Here is a 22358-nt window from a genome sequence, read left to right on the forward strand (position 1 = left end):
GACCCTGTAATCCACATTTAAATTAGTCCTGCCAAAATGAATCACCTCACATTTATCAGGGTTAAACTCCATTTGCCATTTTTCAGCCCAGCTTTGCATCCTATCTATGTCTCTTTGCAGCCTACAACAGCCCTCCACCTCATCCACTACTCCACCAATCTTGGTGTCATCAGCAAATTTACTGATCCACCCTTCAGCCCCCTCCTCTAAGTCATTAATAAAAATCACAAATAGCAGAGGACCAAGCACTGATCTCTGTGGCACTCCGCTAGCAACCTGCCTCCAGTCCGAAAATTTTCCATCCACCACCACCCTCTGTCTTCGATCAGATAGCTAGTTACCTATCCAATCAGCCAACTTTCCCTCTATCCCACACCTCCTTACTTTCATCATAAGGCGACCACAGGTGACCTTATCAAGCACCTTACTAAAATCCATGTATATGACATCAACTGCCCTACCTTCATCAACACACTTAGTTACCTATCAATTAGTTATTCTATCAAATTTGAGAGTTTGGGGTAGACCATTTAGGCCAGAGGTGAGGAGACATTTCTTCACCCAAAGAGTGGTGAATCTGTGGAATTCCTTACAAGTAGTTGATGCTAAAACATTGAATGTATTCAAGAGGCGGCTGGATACAGCACTTGGGGCAAATGGGATCAAAGGTTATGGGGAAAAAGCAGGATTAAGCTATTGAGTTGGGTGATCAGCCATGACTGTAATGAATGGCGGAGCAGGCTCGAAGGCTTCCTCCTGCTATTACCTTCTATGTTTCTATAGTTTAACAGAATTTTGACATTCATACATCGCAGCCTCTTGTGATTTAGATAAAACAGTTCTCTTTCTTAGAGCATGCTGATATTTAGTATATAATCGTTCTTTCCACCCAAAACATTTCCCTCATTTTGTGAAATTCGTAGGCTGGCAGCTCCACGTTATTTCCCATGAAACAAAAGTACGAAACCTTGTTTTCGCCCCAGCCAAACAATTTGCAAACGCAACACTTTCACAAACTTACTTGCCTTTGGTCTTCACTGAGTGACTTGATGTGTTGCCAACATTGTGTTATTGTTTCAGATTCGCTACATGCGCAGTTCTCCCTTTTCTTTGTTATTTTGCAAAGAACCCCACTGCACGAAATTACCACAGAGAAAGGGCAGTGGTACAGCAAACAACAAATGCTAAAATTGCTCCTCACCCCCACGCCGATGATTTCAGCCGCCCGAGAGTGGGCTGTGAGCCGGACAACCACTTACCCCAAGCAGGCAAACTTTCAGTTCCCTCAAAGCCATGGCAAACGCTGACAGCTTTCAGTAATCCACACACATTCCCGCCAGGGCATTTAAACAAAAAAGTCTTGCTGGGATTAAAAAGGCACAACAATCACCTTTCAAACTAAACAAAAACCTCGAAAACACGACGTTTGCAGAGGGAAAACAGTGCCGACCTTCAGCCGCCGTGAGCTACAACAAACTACCCCCCACGGCCGAGCCGCTGCCGCCATGTTGCAGGGCCGCCATCACGTGACCCGGTCAGTTGATCCTTCCAATCGTTTTAATCTCAAAATATTTTTTAATTCCTTGAAGTCACATTGCATCATTTGATGATCTCAAAGGCTGCAAACAATCTCATAGTTTAAAAAAAATAATGAGGTAAAGGGAAGGCTGAGGGGGAGGGGGAAAACGGACCGTTGAGCACGTGATCACTGGACTATATTTGAAAATAATTCTACCAGGCTTTAATTTCGATTCTAAATAGTTGCACGATAGATGGCTGCCAGGAGGCGTTTTGCAGCGCTGGGCGCATTTATTTATTTTGTCCTTTAATTACGGTAGTGGGGAGTCGGCTCTTTCCCCTCCCCCCAGCTCCATCCAAGATGGCGGGTATGTGACTTATCTGTCTAGTAGCAGCTCTTTTCCTCTCTTTATCGGCGGCCTTTAACAACCTGTCTTTGTCTTTTCACCTTGCTCCCTTCCTAGGTCTCTCTCTGTATTACGAGGACGCCCAGGACGAACTGGAGGAATGTGAGTATGGATGGGGGTGGGCTTGATATGTTGGTGCTGGGTTCGGGCTGACAGACTGGCGCCCCGGGCCTCACTCAGACATAGGGTTGAGGGGTGTCGATGCTTTGACAGCTCAGCCCTTCCTTGCCCCATGCTGCTGAAGATTCCTCCCCTCAAATCCTGCTGATCGGTCAGACACAGTTGCCGAATTAATTCTCCGTTTAGCTCTTAATCTCACTCGACCGGCTCCCTAGCACTGGTCCACCCCCACCCCGGTACGGGAGCTGCCTGTCAGATTCTGATCTCACACTCCGTTCCCCTTATCCCCTTGGACTCAGTGTTACTGTCGCCGTCAGCCGCGATTTTAAATAGGTGACATCGCACTAACCCCGCCACCCGCCACTGTTTTTCCGGTGGCTAATGTGGAGAAGCTTAGCTGCTTCTGAGCTGAACTATGTATTTGAGCGCTGATCTGCACCAATGGCTAGAATCTGCACCTGTCCAGATGAGGGGGTTGTTGATTTATGAACTGTTGCATTTTATTTTTGAAAATCCCTCTTTATTTTAAACATCTCTACAAATTTCCTGTGAGAGATCTGATTCGAATGGCCTAATGTGATTAAGTTTACTGATACGTTGAAGGATCAAGCTTATTTAACGTTGAATTTGACTGAGCTGTCAGAACAGATCACTGAAAAATATTGAGAGGAAGACAAAAATACAAAGCATCACGAAAATGCTTTTTAAACTTTTGTTAGACTTCGTCATGGAGGCTCTCTTTAAATGTTTACAATTCAATAAACGTGTGGATATTACTAAGTATAGGCTTTGCCTCTCAACAATTTAGCCATAATACCTGTTTTAGTATGAATTTATCAATCCTTTAAGGCACCCCAGCATGGTGGCACAGCGTCAGGGACCTAGGTTCAATTCCTGGTTTGGGTCACTGACTGGAGTTTGCATGTTCTCCCCATGTCTGCGTGGGTTTCCTCCGGATGCTCCAGTTTCCTCCCACAGTCTGAAAGATGTGCTGGTTAGGTGCGTTGGCCATGCTAAATTCTCCCACAGTATACCTGAACAGGCGCCAGAGTGTGGTGACTAGGGGATTTTCACAGTAACTTCATTGCAATGTTAATGTCAGCCTACTTGTGAAACTAATAAATAAACTTTAAATATTGATGAGGATGCAGGCAAGTTGCATGCTAATTTGAATCTTGAATATTATATAATGCACGTGTATATAATCTATTATATGCTGACACTAGTTTACCTTTTACTTTGAAGGGGTTATCATATGTAAATTAATATGGTGATTACAATTCTGAGGGAAAATGATACAAAACCAAGGGCACACCTGTTTGCTCCAATCAACCCTGGTCTCAGGGTTGACAACATTGGAAATGCGTTGCATGACATTGTACTAGGTATTATGTTGTACTACGTAACGTGCAGTAATTAAGACCCAAATCTCAGTCGCTTGCTGTCTGTGTGTATAGTTCCAGTGGATTTGCGTCTACAGGGATTATGGGGGTTGTATTTGGTGCACTTTTGGTATTTAGGGACACTGATATTATCAAGATGTCTTTTTGGCAATGTCCGTACTTCATCCATGCTAGTTTTCCCCTCCTTTGCTCAAGATGTTTGCATAGGTGCTGAATAAATTTTCTGTACTGGCTCCAGTAGCCTACACAAAATATTTTGCATTTATATTACACTTTTTTTTATCTTCAGGAGACCCAAAAGGGATTCTCAGCCAATTTCTTTTGAAACATGGTCACTCTTTTTATAGGATAACAATGCAACTAATTAGTTTGCAGCAAAGAAATCAATAACAAGTTGATCCATTTTGAAGGTGTTGATTGAGTTAGCTGGGGAAAATGCCTTACTCCTCATCAAATAATGTTTCAGAATTTATTTTGCTTCCACTTGACAGGCCAATGTTATCTTGACTTAACGTTTATTCCACAAACCGTCCAGTTGTAGAAAGTGAGTGATGATGGGCTGTTCACTAGATGCAGCATCACAGCAGATTGCACTTCAAGCAGGCTCAATCAATGGACCAGGATCCATGCCCAACATCCTCACCCAAAATGCAGGCACATGGGTCAGCGATAACAACAGTGCTGTGACCCCAACTGAGCTGAGCTGATTGCTTTGGATACAGTGTTGCACCAATGATTGCTGAAGGCAGTGCAACATTGAAACTATAGAAGATAAGCAGGAAGAGGCCATTTGGCCCTTCGAGCCTGCTCCACCATTCACCACGATCATGGCTGATCGTCCAACTCAATAGCCTAATCCTGCTTTCTCCCATAACCTTTAACACTTGCTGGTGCTTTTCCTTGCTTTTCTCAGTGTTCACTGAGCCTGCCATCTGCAGCAAAGTAACCTGATCAAAAGCTCTTTTTATGTATTTAAAAAAAAATTTCATCCAAAATATAAGAGATTTCTTTTCAAAAACCTGGTGATGTCTTGGCAAATACTGGGAGTTTAAATTACATTGTTATGTAGCTTCAAATTTATAGCACCTTTTGCAAAATCGAACTGACATCTCATAGCTGATGTATTGTTGCATTTGAGTTAGCACATCAGTAGTGTTATTTATCTTGCTCATGAGTGAAGTTTGCTGTTAGAAAAAATGTCCACGATCAAAAGACCTGATGGTAACTACTACAAACAAAATGTTACACAAGTATAATATCGGTTTGCAAATCTAAGCTTCTCTCTTATACAGACATTGGCCATTTTATTGCAGGTTTTTGCTGCAGCAGCTCCTGTTAATCAAAATTATGGCTTGGTGTCACTGAGTTAATTACTGAATTTCTCCATTGTTATGCAGCTGTAGAACTGCAGCTCACACACCTCTGAACACCCAGTTCCTGACTGCATCTTTAATCGGGTTTCAGTCCCTGCCACGTGTAGTGACGGCCCTTGTGCAAGCCAAAAATGGCACCCTGTGACACTATCCCACCTGGTTCTTCTGAACCGGTCTACAGCCTTTGACATGATTGATCATGTCATCCTCCTCCAAAACTTCTGTCGACTACACTCCTGGTTCCATTCCTATATATTCCCCTCCACACCCCCCAAGACACTGACTTCATCCTACAAACTCTGTTCTTCTCCCTGGCTACTATCTGAATCTGAACTAGTCTGCAACTTTACTGTCTTAGTTAACTTAGAGCTTCCAACAGAATAAATTCCTCATCACCAGGATAAGTCAACATCAACCCTTGACACCAACTGTTTCCGCAATTGTCTCAGCTCATTTACTGCTGAACCTTCATCCATGCCTTTGGCACTTCCTGGAACCACCATTGCCAGTGCTGTCTCACTAACCTCCTTCTTGCACCCTCCTTAAACTTGAGCTCATCCAAAACTTTGGTGCCCCTCTTCTAACTTGCACCATTTCCCCAGTTCTCACTGACCTGCATTGGCTTCCTATCCATTTATCTCTTTATTTAAAAAAGAACTCTTTGCTTTCAAATCCTTCCATGGCATTGCCCCTCTTTATTTCTTTAAACTCCAGCTCTACAATCCTCCCAAGATTTCTGTGCTCTTCCATTCCAACCTGTTGTGTTTTGTACTTTCTTTCTTCCACCAATGGTGGCTGTGGATTCTGCTGTCAAGACCCTAAGCTCTAGAATTCCTTCCCTAAATATCTCCTCCATCCCTTCTTTAAAACACTCTTTAAAACCTATGCCTTTGACCAAGCTTCTTCTCACTTGTCTTATTACTTTCTATATGATTTTCTTTGCTTATTACTACTGTGACCACCTTTAAATGGAGTTATATAGCACCATTAATGTGATAAAACCTGTGCTGGAAGATTGTCTCTGGTTTGAGGGAGGTTCTCATAATCCCTGGTAGGGATAAGAAGAAGGAACTGATAGAAAATGTCAGCAACTCATTAGGTCAGAAATGTGATTTGTGGAGGGATGGGTATTATATAGCAGCTAACTAGTTGAAAAAAACAGGGAAGTTTTAAATGTTAAATTTCTAACAGTGCAGGTGTAAAATAATTTCAACTCTCAAGACGCTGATAGGCTCAAAGGACCTACAGCAAAGGAATTGATTTGGAAGCAAATACATTTTTAAATTCTGTGCCTGACAAGTGATTCCAGCTCTCTGCCAGGGAACAAATGAGAGGAAATTCAATTATAGGGCAGAGAATTAAAGGGAAGATTTAAAAAAAACCTACATAGGATTGTTCAAATGTGTTCTACTTCTCAGCTACAAAGCAGATTCCAAACATTTTTGGGGGAATTGATTAGTTGCTGGGCAAAGGTATGTCCGAGAATAACTGTGGGCTGTAAACAGGAGAGTAGGGTTAAATTAGGTGGCTCAGAGTCGAAAGCACTGGCAAAAGATTTGATGGATTGAATGGCATTTATGTGCAGAAATATTCTGTGACCAAGTTCTGCTGAAAGCTTTTCATGTTGGAATGCAAACTATTTCATAGAAATCATAGAAATCATAGAAACCCTACAGTGCAGAAGGAGGCCATTCGGCCCATCGAGTCTGCACCGACCACAATCCCACCCAGGCCCTACCCCCACATATTTTACCCGCTAATCCCACTAACCTACACATCTCAGGACTCTAAGGGGCAATTTTTAACCTGGCCAATCAACCTAACCCGCACATCTTTGGACTGTGGGAGGAAACCGGAGCACCCGGAGGAAACCCACGCAGACACGAGGAGAATGTGCAAACTCCACACAGACAGTGACCCGAGCCGGGAATCGAACCCGGGACCCTGGAGCTGTGAAGCAGCAGTGCTAACCACTGTGCTACCGTGCCGCCCTATTTCAAAAATAAAAGAATAAAGTTATTTGAAAAATGTGCTTTAACATATTGCATATGACAGTGACCATTTGATTGTGTGACATTGAGCTACTATTCAATACAGTACTGTCCACAAAATCAATCCTGCAGTTTCCAGAATAATATACTTATTCTTTTTAGTCTATGTACAGATGACACACAAATGTAGGAGATATTACATTCAATTTAACACTGATGTCAAGGCTGGCTAGGAATGCTTTTAATGAGGTGGAGTCAAGGTCGCTCTGAGACATGAGCATATAACCTTTCAGTGAGGGAAGAGTATGTTGTCAGGTGCCATATCTTGAGTGAGATGTGATACTGGGAGCTGTCTGACTTTTCAGCGGGTTGTAAAAATAAAACAGGTCATTTATTGTCTGTTTTTGGGCTATTGCTGTTGGCTGCTGGGTTTCTGACATGACTGCGCTTCAAAATGTAATTAATTTTGGGGCTTTAAGAAAGGGTTTATATCTGTAGGGTGTTTTTAAATCTGTTGGCGGTACTAGCTGGTTCGTGCACTGAGTTAGGAGTTAACTGATCAAATATTGCAGTATCAATTGATCTTGCTGCAGGGGAAGGGCATTGTGAAACCAATGCTTGATTTCTACTCGCCCCTTCTCAGATATTTAAAATCAGATAATTAACTTGATTGTTGTATGTGTACAGATGTCTTGGGAAGTTGTGGCAATCTGTTTGCTAGGAGATGACTGAGCAGCATGTGCTGTGGAAGGCAATTTAGCATTTATTTCAGGTTTCATCAGAATTCCAGATGCCAGGACATCCTTAATATTCAGGATTTATTTCTGTATTGCAAGCACACCCCATGTGCCAACCCCAGCATTGGGCTTTCCTTGTGCTTCCTGTCCTTTCTGAATTACATAGATATGAGGGACAGGTGAGGTACTCTCAATACTCTGTAACCAGTATACTTGGCAGATTGCTTCTTGATTTTAGACAGTCCTTCATGATGCAACACCTTTTTTCTGTTTTGTATCTTTAACTAGTTGATGTGCTGCATTGTGCAAACCTTTGTTACATCTTATTTAGACATCAGGCACGAGCTGTTTTGCCTAGGTTTTGTTTGAAATGACAATGATCTATGTTAATGATACCACATGACACTGTTTATTCTCGCTTACAGTTGGGTTTGATGAATACAGCTCAGACTGTGATGGAATACGGATAACCTCATTCTTGGATTTGGCAAATCAAGATGAAATGACCCCCCTTTCCAGACTGGAGAAATATGCTGCCAGTGACAACGTGTTCAACAGGTAAAGCAAGCCTGCAATAGGGACTTAACCAACATTGCAGGGATGATCAACTGTGGCAATCAAGCCCTAGAAGTCAAAGCATCTCAGTCTGGGCATGCTTCTATTTCTTATTCACTGGTTTGTCCTGTTTGTATATCCTGGGCTGAGAGTTTGGCTGTTTTCAATACTGTCTCTTGATAGCTAAATCTTAAATTGGAATGGTCAAATCTGCTAGCTTCAAAAGTGTGGGATATATGGGAACATGGGTTAAGCATTATATATAGCACACACACACACACACTGAAGCTCCACATTACACATTTTCCCACAAAGCTGAAAGATTTGACCATCCCTTGCTCCATTGAACTGTTGTGGGAAACCCTGCTCTTGCTAGATATTTTTAAATGTGTTTATTAACATTTAAAATAATGTATGTGGTTGAGACTGTGACAAATTCAAGGTCTTGCTTTTAGGGAGGGATGTTACAGGGAAAATGTTAGCAGTCATTATTACAGATGTTATAACATCTTTGGAAAAATTCAAGGCAATCAAGCAGAGAGTAACATGGTCCTGTGAAAGGGCAATCATGTTTAAACAATTTATTGGAGTTCTTTTGAAGGAGTTGCATGTGCTGTGGATAAAGGGAGCCAGAGGATGTACTATACTTAGATTTCCATTTGATAACGTGCCCCATCAAAGATTATTGTGGAAAATAAAAGCTCATGGTTTTGGGGGTAAGATCTTGAATGGATTGAAGATGCACTAGCCAACAGGAAATGGAGAGTTGGCATAAATGGATCTTTTTCTGGTTGGCAGGATGTGTCGAGTGGTGTGTGACAGGGATCAGTGCTGACGCGTCAACATTTTAAAATCTATATAACTGACTTGGATGGAGGGACTGAAGGTATGGCTGCTAAATTTGCTGACAACATTATGATAGGGAGGAAAATAAATTGTGAAGAAGGTATAAGGAAGCTACAAAGGGACATAGGTTAAATGAGTAGGCAAAAATCTGGCAATTAGAGAATAATGTGGGCAAATACAAAATTGTTCATTTTGATAGGAAGAATAAGAAAATTGTTATTTTCTAAATGGTGAGAGATTGCAGAGCTCTGAGATGCAGAGGGGTCTGTGGCATCCTAGTGCATAGATCACAAAAGGCTAGTATGCAGGTACAGCAATAATTAGGAAAGCTAATTGAATGTTATCATTTATTGTGAGGGGAATTGATTACAAAAGTAGGGAGGTTCTACTTCACTCTTTCAGGCATTGGTGAGACCATATCTGGAGTGTTGTGTACAGTACTGGTCTCCTTATTTAAAGAAAGCTGTAAATGCTTTAGAGGCAGTTCAGAGAAGGTTTACTAGACTAATACCAGGAATGTGCAGGGTTGTTGTCTGAGGAAAGGTTAGGTTTGTATCCATTCAAGTCTAGAAGAGGAGGTAACTTGATCAAAATCTTTAAGATCCTGAGAGCTATTAATAGGGTGGATGTTTTCTCTTGTGGAAGAACCTGGAACTAGGGTTCACTGCTTAAAAAAATATGTCATCTATTCAAGATAGATGAGAAATTTTCTCTGAGAATCATGAAACTCTGGAACTTCCTTCCTCGAAAAGCAGTGGAAGCAGGGTCATTTGAATATTTTTAAGGCAGAGCTAGATAGATTTGTGATTAACAATTGGGTGAAAGGTTATCGATGATAGGCAGGAATGTTGGGTTGAAGTTACAATCGGATCAGTCAAGATCTTATTGAATGGCGGAGCAGACTCAAGAGGCCAAATGGCCTAATCCTGATCCTAATTCATATGTGATGTCAAATCACCTGGGTTCAGTTGGTGTCAAGGACAGGGCACAAACACCGATGTTTAACTCATCTATGGAAACTTTCTGCACTGTTTGATTGTGGGACTGTTAATGGTGGATTCATGCCTGTCTATAAACCTAAATGACCAAGCCTTTGTTCATACTACTGGTTACTGTATGGAATGAGGGTAGGGGAGTTGAGTTCCTGCACTCACTGTAGGCGTGTATTGTGTATCTGTGGTGCCTGATGCACTACAATGGAAGTATACCTAGCTGGCCCCAAAGTTCAGCAGGGCTTGTTATTTATTTATTTAGCATTCTCAAATGAACAAGTGTAGAGAGGAAAACTGGCCAAAGTACAAACAGAACTAACAGGAGATTGTGATCAGCAGTCAACAATGTGTTTTGTCAAATGATGCAAGGGGCAAGCTAGTGGTGTGCAGTCATCAAGCATTAGAACAAAATTGTTTGTTGTTAATACAAGTGAGTAAAATATTCATAGACATTCAAGAAACATGCAAATTTAGCACAGTATCGACACTGGTTCAAGGTGGCATGTTTCATTCACAAGTTGTCTCTGCCAGCATCAGTTCATTATAGTTTGACATTTGTTCTTTCAAAACCTGGTGTATGATATATCAGGCCCATATCCTTTGTACATTTCAAGGATGTTCTGAGAAACAAGTTTTAATGAGGACCTGAAGGAAATCAGCATTAGTAGAGAAATGGCTTTGGGGAAATTGATTGAGTGAATGTGTGGACAAAGTTCTTGAGGCCAAAACGTTGTCTGATTTCAAGAAGAAATTAGATATAGCTCTAGCTCTTGGGGTATAAGGGATATGGGGGGGGGGAAAGGCGGGATTGGGATATTGAATTTGATGATCAGCCATGATCATAATGAATTGCGGAGCAGGCTTGAAGGGCCAAATGGCCTACTTCTGCTTCTAGTTTCTGTTTACCACATATGTGCATGAATAGAAGGATACGGATCAATGGGCAGAAAGTTTTTTTTAAGATTAGGGCATCATGTTCGGCACAGGTTTGGAGGGGCTGAAGGGCTGTTGTGCTGTTCTTTGTTTCTATGTTCTCTAAATGGGGTTAGTTGTAAAACTTTATGGAACCTATGGTTAATGAATGTTAGGGACTGTTACAATGGTTTTCTTGTTGTATTTAAAAACTATCATACTCCTCAAGTTGCCAAACAAAGTAACAGAGTGATTTCAAGATGATTTATTAAACTACAGGACCCTGAACGAAGCCATTCAGATCATTCAATGAAAAATTCAGAAATACATCGGCAATTAAAGTCTCAGCTTTGATTACAAGTAATGAGCATATACCAATAAAAGAATAGGAGTTATCTCTAACCAGTCATAGTTAAGGTTACACTATGCATACATAAGGGTATAATGTCCAATTAAAACTTGTGCATGTTATATCATCAAGAAATGATAGTTATATCTCTGACCAGTGGTATCTTAACCTCCCTTTCAATTGTTCCTTGTTCCAGTGGGCAGACATGCTGCACATCATTCGATTACATAGCCCTTGACTCTTATCTGGGCTTACTTTAATCAAAATCTGTCATTTGTACATAGCTTTTCCTGTGTGACTGAGCTTCAGCTTGCAGCTCATGTGATTTTTAAACTTGTCTGATTATTAACCGTTTCAATGACGGTTTAACAAAATATTGTTAGGGGCTGTAAAAAGGAAGATGGATTGTCCCATATTGAGGTCAGCAGAGCTAATCAGATTAAGTGAGAGGTTAGTGAAAGAGAAGATGTTGAACTGTGTATATAAAGGGTACATTTGGAGCATGCCTGCAAGATGAGTAGAACGGGGCACAGGCAAAATTCTTAAACAGGATGATTCAGGGCTTGTGAAGATTTTCTTCACACTATATGTAATCAATACCCATCCTTGACTACCCTTCAGAAGATGGTGTTGGTTTGATTTATTTTGTCACGTGTATTGATATACATTGAAAACTTTTGTTTCTTGTGCGCAAGCGTACCTGTTCATAGGAGAGAAGGAAAGGAGAGGGTGCAGAATGTAGTGTTACAGTCATAGCTAGGGTGTAGGGAAAGATCAACTTGATACGAGGTAGGTCCATTCAAAAGTCTGATGGCAGTAGGGAAGAAGCTGTTCTGGAGTTGGTTGGTACATGACCTGAGACTTTTGCATCCTTTTGCTGATGGAAGGAGGTGGAAGAGAGTATGTCCAGGGTGCGTGGAATCCTTGATTATGCTGGCTGCTTTCCCGAGGCAGTGAGACAGAGTCAATGGATGGGAGGCTGGTTTGTGTGATGGATTGTGCTACGTTCACAACCCTTTGTAGTTATTTGTTGTCTTGGTCAGAGCTGGAACCATACCAAACTGTGATGCACCCGGAAAGGATGCATGGTGTATCTGTAAAAGTTACAGAATCATAGAATCCTACAGCGTAGAGGGAGGCCATTCAGCCCATCGAGTCTGCACTGACCACAATCCCATCCAGGCCCTATCCCCATAATCCCATGCATTTACCCTAACTAGTCCCCCTGACACTAAGGGGCAATTTAGCATGGCCAATCCACCTACCCTGCACATCTTTGGACTGTGGGACAAAACCGTAGCACCCGGAGGAAACCCACGCAGACACGAGGAGAATGTGCAAACTCCACACAGACAGTGACCCAAGCCGGGAACCGAATCCGGGTCCCTGGCGCTGAGGAAGCAGTGCTAATCACTGTGCTACAGTGCCGCCGTTACAAGTTGGTGAGAATCATAGCAGACATGCCGAATTTCCTTGGCCTTCTGAGAAAGTAGGAGTGTTGGTGGGCTTTCTTAACTATAGCGTCGGCATGGAGAGACAGGTTGTTGGTGATCTGGACATTTAGAAACTTGAAGCTCTTGACCATTTTCACTTCACCCCCGTTAATGTAGACAGGGACATGTCCTCCACTGTGCTTCATTTTACTGACGTTGAGGGACAGATTGTTGTCGTCGCACCAATTCACCAGATTCTCTATCATTCCTGTACTCCATCTCATCATTGTTTGAGATCTGACCCACTATGGTGGTGTCATCAACAAACTTGAAAATCGAGTTGGAGCGGAATTTGGCCACAGTCAAAGGAGTATAGTAAGGGCCTGAGGACACAGCCTTGTGGGACACCAGTGTTGAGGATGATTGTGGAGGAGGTGTTGTTGCCTATCCCTTATTGATTGCGGTCTGTGAAATGTCACCTTAACTTGAGTGGCTTGCTAGGCCATTTCAGAGGACAATTAAATGTCAACCACATTGCTGTGGGGCTGGAGTCCCACACAGGCAAAACTGAGTAAGGATGGCAGATTTCCTTCCCTAAAGGACATTAGTGCACCAGATAGGTTTTTATAATCACTTTACATAAAATAGCTTTTATTTCAAGTTTTGTTGATGAATTGGTGAGGCCACATTGGATTTGGTACTGGGAAATGAACCGGGCCAAGTGTTAGATTTGGTTGTGGGAGAGCACTTTGGAGATAGTGACCACAATTCGGTGTCTTTTGTTATTGCAATGGAGAGGGATAGGGCCGTACGGCAGGGCAAGGTTTACAATTGGGGGAGAGGTAATTATGATGCGATTAGGCAAGAATTAGGGGGCATAAGATGGGAACAGAAACTGTCAGGGAAAGGCACTAATGAAAAGTGGAACTTTTTCAAGGAACAAATACTGGGTGTCCTGGATAGGTATGTCCCTGTCAGGCAGGGATGAAATGGCCGAGCGAGGGAACCATGGTTCACGAAAGAGGTGGAATGTCTTGTGAAAAGGAAGAGGGAAGCTTATGTAGGGATGAGGAAACAAGGTTCAGATGGCTCGATTGAGGGTTACAAGTTAGCAAGGAATGAGCTGAAAAAGGGGCTTAGGAGAGCTAGGAGGGGACATGAGAAGTCCTTGGCGGGTCGGATCAAGGAAAACCCTAAGGCTTTTTACTCTTATGTGAGGAATAAAAGAATGACCAGGGTGAGGTTGGGGCCGGCCAAGGACAGTAGTGGGAACTTGTGTATGGAGTCAGTAGAGATAGGCGAGGTGATGAATGAATACTTTTCTTCAGTGTTCACCAAGGAGAGGGGCCATGTTTTTGAGGAAGAGAAGGTGTTACAGGCTAATAGGCTGGAGGAAATAGATGTTCGGAGGGAGGATGTACTGGCAGTTTTGAATAAACTGAAGGTCGATAAGTCCCCTGGGCCTGATGAAATATATCCTAGGATTCTTTGGGAGGCAAGGGATGAGATTGCAGAGCCTTTGGCTTTGATCTTTGGGTCCTCACTGTCCACGGGGATGGTGCCAGAGGACTGGAGAATGGCGAATGTTGTTCCTCTGTTTAAGAAAGGGAATAGAAATGACCCTGGTAATTATAGACCGGTTAGTCTTACTTCGGTGGTTGGTAAATTGATGGAAAAGGTCCTTAGGGATGGGATTTACGACCATTTAGAAAGATGCAGATTAATCCGGGATAGTCAGCACGGATTCGTGAAGGGCAAGTCGTGCCTCACAAATTTGATAGAATTTTTTGAGGAGGTAACTAAGTGTGTTGATGAAAGTAGGGCAGTTGATGTCATATACATGGACTTTAGTAAGGCGTTTGATAAGGTCCCCCATGGTCGGCTTATGATGAAAGTAAGGAGGTGTGGGATAGAGGGAAAGTTGGCCGATTGGATAGGTAACTGGCTATCTGATCGAAGACAGAGGGTGGTGGTGGATGGAAAATTTTCGGACTGGAGGCAGGTTGCTAGCGGAGTGCCACAGGGATCAGTGCTTGGTCCTCTGCTCTTTGTGATTTTTATTAATGTCTTAGAGGAGGGGGCTGAAGGGTGGATCAGTAAATTTGCTGATGACACCAAGATTGGTGGAGTAGTGGATGAGGTGGAGGGCTGTTGTAGGCTGCAGAGACATAGATAGGATGCAAAGCTGGGCTGAAAAATGGCAAATGGAGTTTAACCCTGATAAATGTGAGGTGATTCATTTTGGCAGGACTAATTTAAATGTGGATTACAGGGTCAAAGGTAGGGTCCTGAAGACTGTGGAGGAACAGAGAGATCTTGGGGTCCATATCCACAGATCTCTAAAGGTTGCCACTCAAGTGGATAGAGCTGTGAAGAAGGCCTATAGTGTGTTAGCTTTTATTAACAGGGGGTTGGAGTTTAAGAGCCGTGGGGTTATGCTGCAACTGTACAGGACCTTGGTGAGACCACATTTGGAATATTGTGTGCAGTTCTGGTCACCTCACTATAAGAAGGATGTGGAAGCACTGGAAAGAGTGCAGAGGAGATTTACCAGGATGCTGCCTGGTTTGGAGGGTAGGTCTTATGAGGAAAGGTTGGGGGAGCTAGGGCTGTTCTCTTTGGAGCAGAGGAGGCTGAGAGGAGACTTAATAGAGGTTTACAAAATGATGAAGGGGATAGATAGTGAACGTTCAAAGACTATTTCCTCGGGTGGATGGAGCTATTACAAGGGGGCATAACTATAGGGTTCGTGGTGGGAGATATAGGAAGGATATCAGAGGTAGGTTCTTTACGCAGAGAGTGGTTGGGGTGTGGAATGGACTGCCTGCAGTGATAGTGGAGTCAGACACTTTAGGAACATTTAAGCGGTTATTGGATAGGCACATGGAGCACACCAGGATGATAGGGAGTGGGATAGCTTGATCTTGGTTTCAGATAAAGCTCGGCACAACATCGTGGGCCGAAGGGCCTGTTCTGTGCTGCACTGTTCTATGTTCTATAATTGAATTAATCTTCCCAGCTGCCATGAAGAAATTTAAACTCTCAACTCCAGATAATTAGTCCATGCTATAAACTTAAAAAGTTTAAATGTTCATTTTGATCCAAAAGAAAGCAATTCCTACTCAGCCCATTTGTGTTTCTTGTTTTGGCATGTTCCAGTTGGCTTGCTTCCTTTTCATGTAGCCACTGGGAGAAGGAACACAATGTTGTTAAACCATTGCTCATTTGAAAGCCATGTCATAGAATCTTCTGTGTAAATTGCACTGTTTGCTGTTTCATGATATCACCATGCAGACAAAAATAAAATGGATCAGAAAGGTCACCGACCTGAAGCGTTGGCTCTATTTCTCTCCACAGTTGCTGCCTGACTTGCTGAGTGTATCCAGTGCTTTTTTTATTTCAAGATTTCCAGCATCTGCAGTATTTTGCTTTTGTAAGTTAAAATAGGTTTCTGCCGTAGTACTTATTTGTACCTCTGAATATGTTTTTTACATTTAAAAGTGGAGTTCTTAAATCCTATAGATGACTAATTTGTGTGGAAGACGTGGCAAATGTGTGAAATTCAGATGCAACTAAGTTTGGATGAACAAATTCTATGGAAAGAAGGAACTTGGATTTGCATATCTCCTCTCATGACTTCAGGTCAAAGTGCTTCACAGCCACAGCCAATAAATTAGTTTGAAGTTTAGGGAAACACTGCAGCGAGTGTCTACAAAGCAAAGTCTCAAAAGCAGCAATGAGATAAATGACAAGATAATTGTTTTTCATTGGGTGGTTGTTAGAATTTGCCTGAGTCCTATTGTTAATCACACCTGAATGTGATAATCAGATTTTGAATTTCTGTTAACATGGTAATTGGCCAGAACAATGGGAGTAGAAACTAGAAGAGACAGTTGACTACATCCCACATAAAGTGCGACTGTTGGGAATTGGTCAATACAATGAAAATATTCAAGCAGCATGCCTTGACTGTTTGAGATTATCTAGATAAGAACATAGGAACTAGGAGCAGGAGCCTGCTCCGCCATTCAATAAGATCATGGCTGATCTTTTTGTGGACTCAGCTCCACTTACCCGCCTGCTCACCTTAACCCTTATTTCCTTTACTGTTCAAAAATTTATCTATCCTTGTCTTCAAAACATTTAATGAGGTAGCCTCAACTGCTTCACTGGGCAGGGAATTCCACAGATTCACAACCCTTTGTGTGAAGAAGTTCCTCCTCAACTCAGTCCTAAATCTGCTTTCCCTTATTTTGAGGCCATGCCCCCGAGTTCTAGTTTCACCCGTCAGTGGAAACAACTTCCCTGCTTCTATCTTATCTGTTCCCTTCACAATCTATATGTTTCTATAAGATCTCCCCTCATTCTTCTGAATTCCAATGAGCCTAGCCCCAGTCTACTCAGTCTCGCCTCATAAGCCAACCTTCTCAACTCCGGAATCAACCTAGTGAATCTCCTCTCGGTGCCAGTATATCCTTTCTCAAGTAAGGAGACCAAAACTGTACACAGTACTCCAGGTGTGGCCTCACCAGCACCTTATACAGCTGCAATATAACCTCGCTGTTTTTAAACTCCATCCCTCTAGCAATAAAGAACAAAATTACATTTGCTTTCTTAATTACCTGCTGCACCTGCAAACCAACTCCTTGAAATTCCTGCACAAGGACACCCAGGTCCCTCTGCACAGCAGCATGCTGCGATTTTTTTACCATTTAAATAATAGTCCATTTTGCTGTTATTCCTACTAAAATGGATGACCTCACATTTACCAACATTGTACTCCCATCTGCCAGACCCTCACGCACTCACTTAGATTATCTATATCCCTTTGCAGACTTTCAGCATCCTCTGCACACTTTGCTCTGCCACCCATCTTCGTGTCATCTGCGAATTTTGACACACTACATTTGCTCCCCAACTCCAAATCATCTATGTAAATCGTAAACAATTGCGGTCCCAACACTGACCCCTGAGGCACATCACTAGTCACTGATCGCCAACCAGAAAAATACTCATTTACCCCCACTCTTTGCTTTCTGTTAGTTAACCAATCCTCTATCCATGCTAATACATTACCTGTAACACCATGCACCTTTATCTTATGTAGTAGTCTTTGGTGTGGCACCTTGTTAAATGCCTTCTGGAAATCCAGATAGACCACATCCACAGGTTCCCCATTGTCCACTGCACATGTAATGTTCTCAAAGAATTCCACCAAATTAGTCAAACATGACCTTCCCTTCATGAACCCATGCTGCGTCTTACCAGTGGGACAACAGATTATCTGTTCCTTTTGTGATCTTTAACTGCTTAACAGTTAAACCATCAAGATGGCCATTACATTAAGGCCTGGAGGTTGGGCAAGAAGGAACTCGCTTCAGTATATATCTGGTTATCATAGGATGGCACACAAAATATAAACGTTTATGCTTCAACTAGCACCCCTGTTAGAATTTGCTGGAGTCCTATAATTAATGACATCTTGATATCAGGGAACAGTCCGACTGAGGTCCAAACTCGCAGGGCAGTCAAAAGTTCAACTCTTGAGGCCAAGTTTTATTATCTTGGGTCTGAAGGAAACCAGGTTGTGTGACTATTATATAACCATAATAGTGTTTATACTATTGGCATATGAGTGATACATTTGCATTTATTTCAACACTTCAACTTGAGACCATCCAGGGATGCCAGTATGTTAAATCTTTTAAATGCAGTTAAGTAGTTTCTCGTGATTCAGGCATGAGTGTGTTGTCCAAATGCAAGTTTGTTACTCGGTTACAAGATGAAGGCATATAAAATCGCCGGCTCAAACGCACCCCTCCCTGATAAGCTCAATGCATTTGATGTCTGTTTTGACCAAGAAGTCAGCGAGAGCATGCCCTCCACCCCAGAAGACTCGGATGAACCTGTATCTGAGGTCACCATTGCAGATGTCAGAGCAGCCTTCTCGAAGGTTAACCCATGGAAAGCAACTGGTCTGGATGGACAAACACTCAGATCCTGCGTGGATCAGCTGGCGGGGTTATTCACAGACATCTTCAACCTCTCTACAACAATCTGCTTCAAAAAGACAACCATCATCCCAGTACCAAAGAAAAGCCAGCAGTGTGCCTTAATTACTATCAGCTGGTGGCTCTGACATCCATCATTATGAAGTGCTTCGAAAGGTTAGTCGTGGCATGAATCAATTCCAGTCTCCCAGATTGCCTGGATCCACTGCAGTTCGCCTACCACTGCAACAGGTCGACAGCAGACGCCATCTCCTTGGCCCTGCACTCAAATCTGGAACACCTAGATAACAAAGATACCTATGTCAGACTCCTATTTATTGACTACAGCTCAGTCTTCAACACCATTATTCCCACAAAATTCATTTCCAAACTTCGTGGCCTGGGCTCGGCTCCTCCACGATCATCCTCAACACCGATGTCCACAAGGCTAGGTCCTCAGCCCCTTACTACACTCCTATACACCTATAACTGTGTGACCAAATTCCCCTGAAACATGATTTTCAAGTTTGCTGATGACACCACCGTAGTGAGTCAGATCTCAAACAATGACGAGATGGAGTACAGGAAAGGGATAGAGAATCTGGTGAACTGGTGCGACAATAATCTCTCCCTCAATGTCAACAAAATGAAGGAGATAGTCCTCGACTTCATGAAGCGTAGTGGAGGACATGTCCCTGTCTACATCAATGGGGACGAAGTAGAAATGGTCGAGAGCTTCAAGTTTTTAGGTGTCCAGATCACCAGCAACCTGTCCTTGTCCACCCCATGCTGACACTATGGTTAAGAAAGCCTGCCTCTACTTTCTCAGAACACTAAGGAAATTTGGCATGTCAGCTACGACTCTCACCAACTTTTACAGATGCACCATAGAAAGCATTCTTTTTGGTTGTATCAGCTTGGTATGGCTCCTGCTCTGCCCAACACCGCAGGAAAAGGTGTTGTGAATGAACCCCGGTCCATCACGTAAACCAGCCTCCCATTCATTGACTCTCTCCACTCTTCCCGCTGCTTCAGGGAAAGCAGCCAGCATAACTAAGGACCCCACACACTCTCTTCCACCTTCTGTCAGGACAAAGATACAAAAGTCTGAGGTCGCGTACCAACCGACTCAAGAACAGCTTCTCCTCTGCTGCCATCAGACTTTTGAGTGGACCTACCTCGCACTAAGATGATCTTTCTCGACACCCTAGGTATGACTGTAACACATTCTGCACTCTCTCCTTTCCTTCTCTATGGACAGTATGCTTTGTCTGCAAGAAACAATACTTTTCACTGTATACTAATACATATGACAATAATAAATCAAATCCGTGGTGCAACTATTATACAAATTTGTCTTGCAGTCCCAAATTTGGCTTCTGTAGATGTTGGACCTCCGACTGTCCTGTGAGTGATGACCTTTGAGGGGTTGTTTGCTGATATTTTCTGTATCCTTTTGAGTTATATCATGCTATCCAAAATGCATATTGAAGCTATTAACTCTCGTCCAACCTCCAGATTTTGATGATATGGCTATCTTAGTGGTTTATCTGTTAAACAACATCTGTCACAAAAGGAACAGGATGTCCTAGATAATCTCAAATGATTAAGCAGTACTGCTTGGGTATCTCCATTATTTTGACCAATACTCGATATGCGCACACACCTGACGTGCGATGTAGTCAACTGTCTCCCAATTGTTTCTATTCCAATTATTCTGGCGAATTACCATGTTAACACAGATTCAAATTCTGATGATCACATTTAGATGTGATTAACAATAAGACTCAGGCAAATTCTAACACTCATCTTAGTTGAGGAATAAATGTTGGCCAGGATATTGGACGAACTCTTTGACAAACTCCATGGATCTATAGTGTTGGCCTTTGAGGAAAACACAAAATTGATTTAGCATATTATCTGAGGGATTGCACTTCAGACATTGCAACATTCCCTCAGTATTGCACTTTAGTATCAGACTGCTCAAGTCTTCAGGGACTTGAACGCAAGGCCCTCGTGACAGGAATGTGGGGGTGGTACCACTGAGCTAAGGTCAACACCTTGTAAATGTAAGTTGATAGGAATTCAGGACTAGCACGTTCCTGTAAAGATGAAGGATAAGTATGGTAAGTTTCGGGTATAACGAGAGATTGGATAACAAGAGATATTGTGAGCCGAGTTAAAAAGGAAACGTTTGTCAAGGCTAGGAGGCTGGGGACACATGAAGCAAGTGTGGAATACAAGGAAAGTAGAAAGAAACTTAAACTTGAAGTTTCAGTAGGAGAGCATTTCGGGAACAGTGATTATAATTCCATAAGTTTTAAGGGGGACTTCAATATGCAGGTGGACTGGGAAAATCAGGTTGGTAGTGGATCTCAAGAAAAAGGATTTGTGGAATGTCCAAGAGATGGTTTTTTTGGAGCAGCTTGTGACAGAGCCTACTAGGGAACAGGCAGTTCTGGATTTGGTGATGTGTAATGAGGCAGACTTGATTAGGGAACTTAAGGTGAAGGAACCCTTAGGGAGCAGTGACCACAATATGTTAGAATTTACCCTGCAGTTTGAGGGGTAGAAGCTGGAATCAGATGTAACGGTATTACAATTAAATAAAGGTAACGACAAAGACATAAGGGAGGAGTTGGTCAGAGTTGATTGGAAAGGGAGCCTAGCAGGGAAGACAGTGGAACAGCAATGGCAGGAGTTTTTGGGGGTTATTCGGGAGTATTAAAAGAAATTCATCCCAAGGAGGAGGAAACATGCTAAGGAGAGGATAAGGCATCCATGTCTGACGAGGGAAGTCAAAGACAGCATAAAAGCAAAAGAAAAAGCAGACAAAGTGGCGAGGATTAGTGGGAAGCCAGAAGATTGGGAAGCCTTTAAAAGCAAGCACAGGACAACTAAAAAAGCAATTAGGGGGGAGAAGATTAAATATGAGTGCAAGCTAGCTAGTAATATAAAAGAAGATAGGAAGAGTTTTTTTTCAATATATAAAAGGTAAGAGAGAGGCAAAAATGGACATTGGACCACTGGAAAATGAGACTGGAGAAATAATAATAGGAAACAAAGAAATGGCAGAGGACCTAAATAGTTACTTTGCATCAGTCGGGTGGAAGACACCATGGGATGCAGAGCTTCAGGAGAATCAGGGGGTACAGGTGAGTGAAGTGGCCATCACTAATGAGAAGGTTCTGGGAAGCTGAAAGGGCTGAAGGTGGATAAATCACCAGGGCTGGATGGACTACAGCCCAGGGTTCTAAAAGAGATCGCTGAGAAAATTGTGGAGGTATTGGTGGTGATCTCTCAGGAATCACTGGAGGCAGGGAGGGCCCCAGAGGACTGGAAAGTAGCTAATGTAACATCGCTGTTTAAGGAGGGAGGGAGGCAGCAGACGGGAAATTATAGTCTGGTTAGCCTGACTTCAGTCATTGGCAAGATTTTAGAGTCCATTATTAGAAATCATAGAAACCCTACAGTGCAGAAAGAGGTCATTTGGCCCATCGAGTCTGCACCAACCACAATCCCACCCAGGCCCTACCCCCATATCCCTACATATTTTACCCGCTAATCCCTCTAATCTATGCATCTCAGGACACTAAGGGGCAATTTTAGCATGGCCAATCAACCTAACCTGCACATCTTTGGACTGTGGGAGGAAACCGGAGCACCCGGAGGAAACCCACACAGACACGAGGAGAATGTGCAAACTCCACACAGACAGTGACCCAAGCTGGG

At 42.7% G+C, this 22358-nt stretch overlaps 2 protein-coding genes across 7 annotated transcripts in view; one reads left to right on the plus strand and one right to left on the minus strand.

Annotated features, from left to right (window-relative positions):
• Window positions 1–1533, minus strand: part of rab22a (RAB22A, member RAS oncogene family) — a 103966-nt gene extending 102433 nt beyond the window's left edge. Inside the window, exon 1 of the mRNA XM_078236342.1 lies at window positions 1260–1533. Coding sequence (XP_078092468.1) covers window positions 1260–1295 — 36 coding nt within the window. The 5' untranslated portion in view covers window positions 1296–1533. The remainder of the gene's footprint in view (window positions 1–1259) is intronic.
• Window positions 1534–1755: 222 nt separating this feature from the next.
• The window catches only part of ppp4r1l (protein phosphatase 4, regulatory subunit 1-like), a 204106-nt gene continuing 183503 nt past the window's right edge, over window positions 1756–22358 (plus strand). For 2 of the 6 annotated variants that reach the window (XM_078236347.1, XM_078236344.1), the window contains exons 1-3: window positions 1825–1886; window positions 1983–2027; window positions 7975–8107. In XM_078236347.1, coding sequence (XP_078092473.1) covers window positions 1880–1886; window positions 1983–2027; window positions 7975–8107 — 185 coding nt within the window. In that variant the 5' untranslated portion in view covers window positions 1825–1879. Of the gene's footprint in view, window positions 1887–1982; window positions 2028–7974; window positions 8108–8902; window positions 8991–22358 lie in introns of those variants that run through there. The other 4 variants (XM_078236343.1, XM_078236348.1, XM_078236345.1 and 1 more) reach the window with 4 other exon arrangements.

This window comes from Mustelus asterias, chromosome 20 (assembly GCF_964213995.1).
Source record: "Mustelus asterias chromosome 20, sMusAst1.hap1.1, whole genome shotgun sequence".
Lineage (NCBI taxonomy): Eukaryota > Metazoa > Chordata > Chondrichthyes > Carcharhiniformes > Triakidae > Mustelus > Mustelus asterias.